Raw genomic sequence first — 927 nt, 5'->3', positions numbered from 1 at the left:
TCCCCGCGGGGTCGTTTTGATGATGGCGAGAGAAAGGAGACCCTAAGGACTCGGTGACCAGCCTCAAACCGCAGATGTGCAGACCGCCTGGACACCGGACTTGAGACTCGCTGGGTTTGCGCCTGTGCGCACGCGCAGACCCAGGCAGCGGTTTCCCCGTGCTCCGGGACCACAACTCCCAGAAGGCTCCACGACCCCACCACCGCCTGAGTCCATCCTGCGCCAAGGCGCACGCGTGGACTCAAGTCCCGAGGGACCACAACTCCCAGAGGGCTTCACGTTCTCGCCACCTGCTGGGATAGCTGTTCTGCGCCGGAACGCACGCGTGGACTCAGGCTTCCCAGGAACTACAACTCCCAGAGTGCTTCGCTTTCTCCCAGCTGCCGCTGCCGAGGCCAAGATGGCGACGAGTAAGTGCCGGTGTTGCCGACTCGGGGGAAACGGGTAGTTCTGGCAGCCTCCGGAGGATCGGGAGAGGGGGGCAGGTGGAGCGACTGTTAAGATAGTGGGGTCGGCGTCACGGGAGGACGTGGAGGTCACCCAGGGGCTTCTCCGGTGGGGGTGGCACGAGGGTTAGAGGTCAGCGCGGGCAGTCCCGTATGGGTGACCCTCCTCTCCCCGCTTTGCAGAATTCACCACCTTCCTCAAGAATGCCTGGGCCAAGGAGCCGGTGCTGGTCGCGTCCTTCACCATCGCTGGCCTCGGTGTGTGAGTGCTCCCCAACGAACGTCCATGCCCCGCGCCAACGTCTACCCTTGCTCCCGCAAGGCTCCATGTTAACCCCAGGTTCCACCGCCCCCCACAAACGTTCCATCCTCACCCCGGATCCTGTCCCTCCACAAGCATTGCGTCCTTAACCAAGATTCCATCGCCCCACAAACACTCCATCCCTATATCAGACGCCATCGTCCCACGTACATTCCATCT

General features: G+C 62.8%; 1 protein-coding gene across 1 annotated transcript in view; it reads left to right on the top strand.

Annotated features, from left to right (window-relative positions):
- The first annotated feature begins 329 nt into the window (after nucleotides 1-329).
- The window catches only part of NDUFA3 (NADH:ubiquinone oxidoreductase subunit A3), a 4,181-nt gene continuing 3,583 nt past the window's right edge, over nucleotides 330-927 (top strand). Inside the window, exons 1-2 of the mRNA XM_004715678.2 lie at nucleotides 330-410; nucleotides 630-704. Of these exons, the coding sequence (XP_004715735.1) occupies nucleotides 401-410; nucleotides 630-704 (85 nt within the window). The 5' untranslated portion in view covers nucleotides 330-400. The remainder of the gene's footprint in view (nucleotides 411-629; nucleotides 705-927) is intronic.

Source organism: Echinops telfairi, unplaced genomic scaffold, assembly GCF_000313985.2.
Source record: "Echinops telfairi isolate 266 unplaced genomic scaffold, ASM31398v2 ScPeMD7_655;HRSCAF=1070, whole genome shotgun sequence".
In the NCBI taxonomy this organism is placed as follows: Eukaryota; Metazoa; Chordata; class Mammalia; order Afrosoricida; family Tenrecidae; genus Echinops; species Echinops telfairi.
The sequence above is the reverse complement of the archived record's forward strand: the minus strand, read 5'-3'. Positions and strand labels throughout refer to the sequence as shown.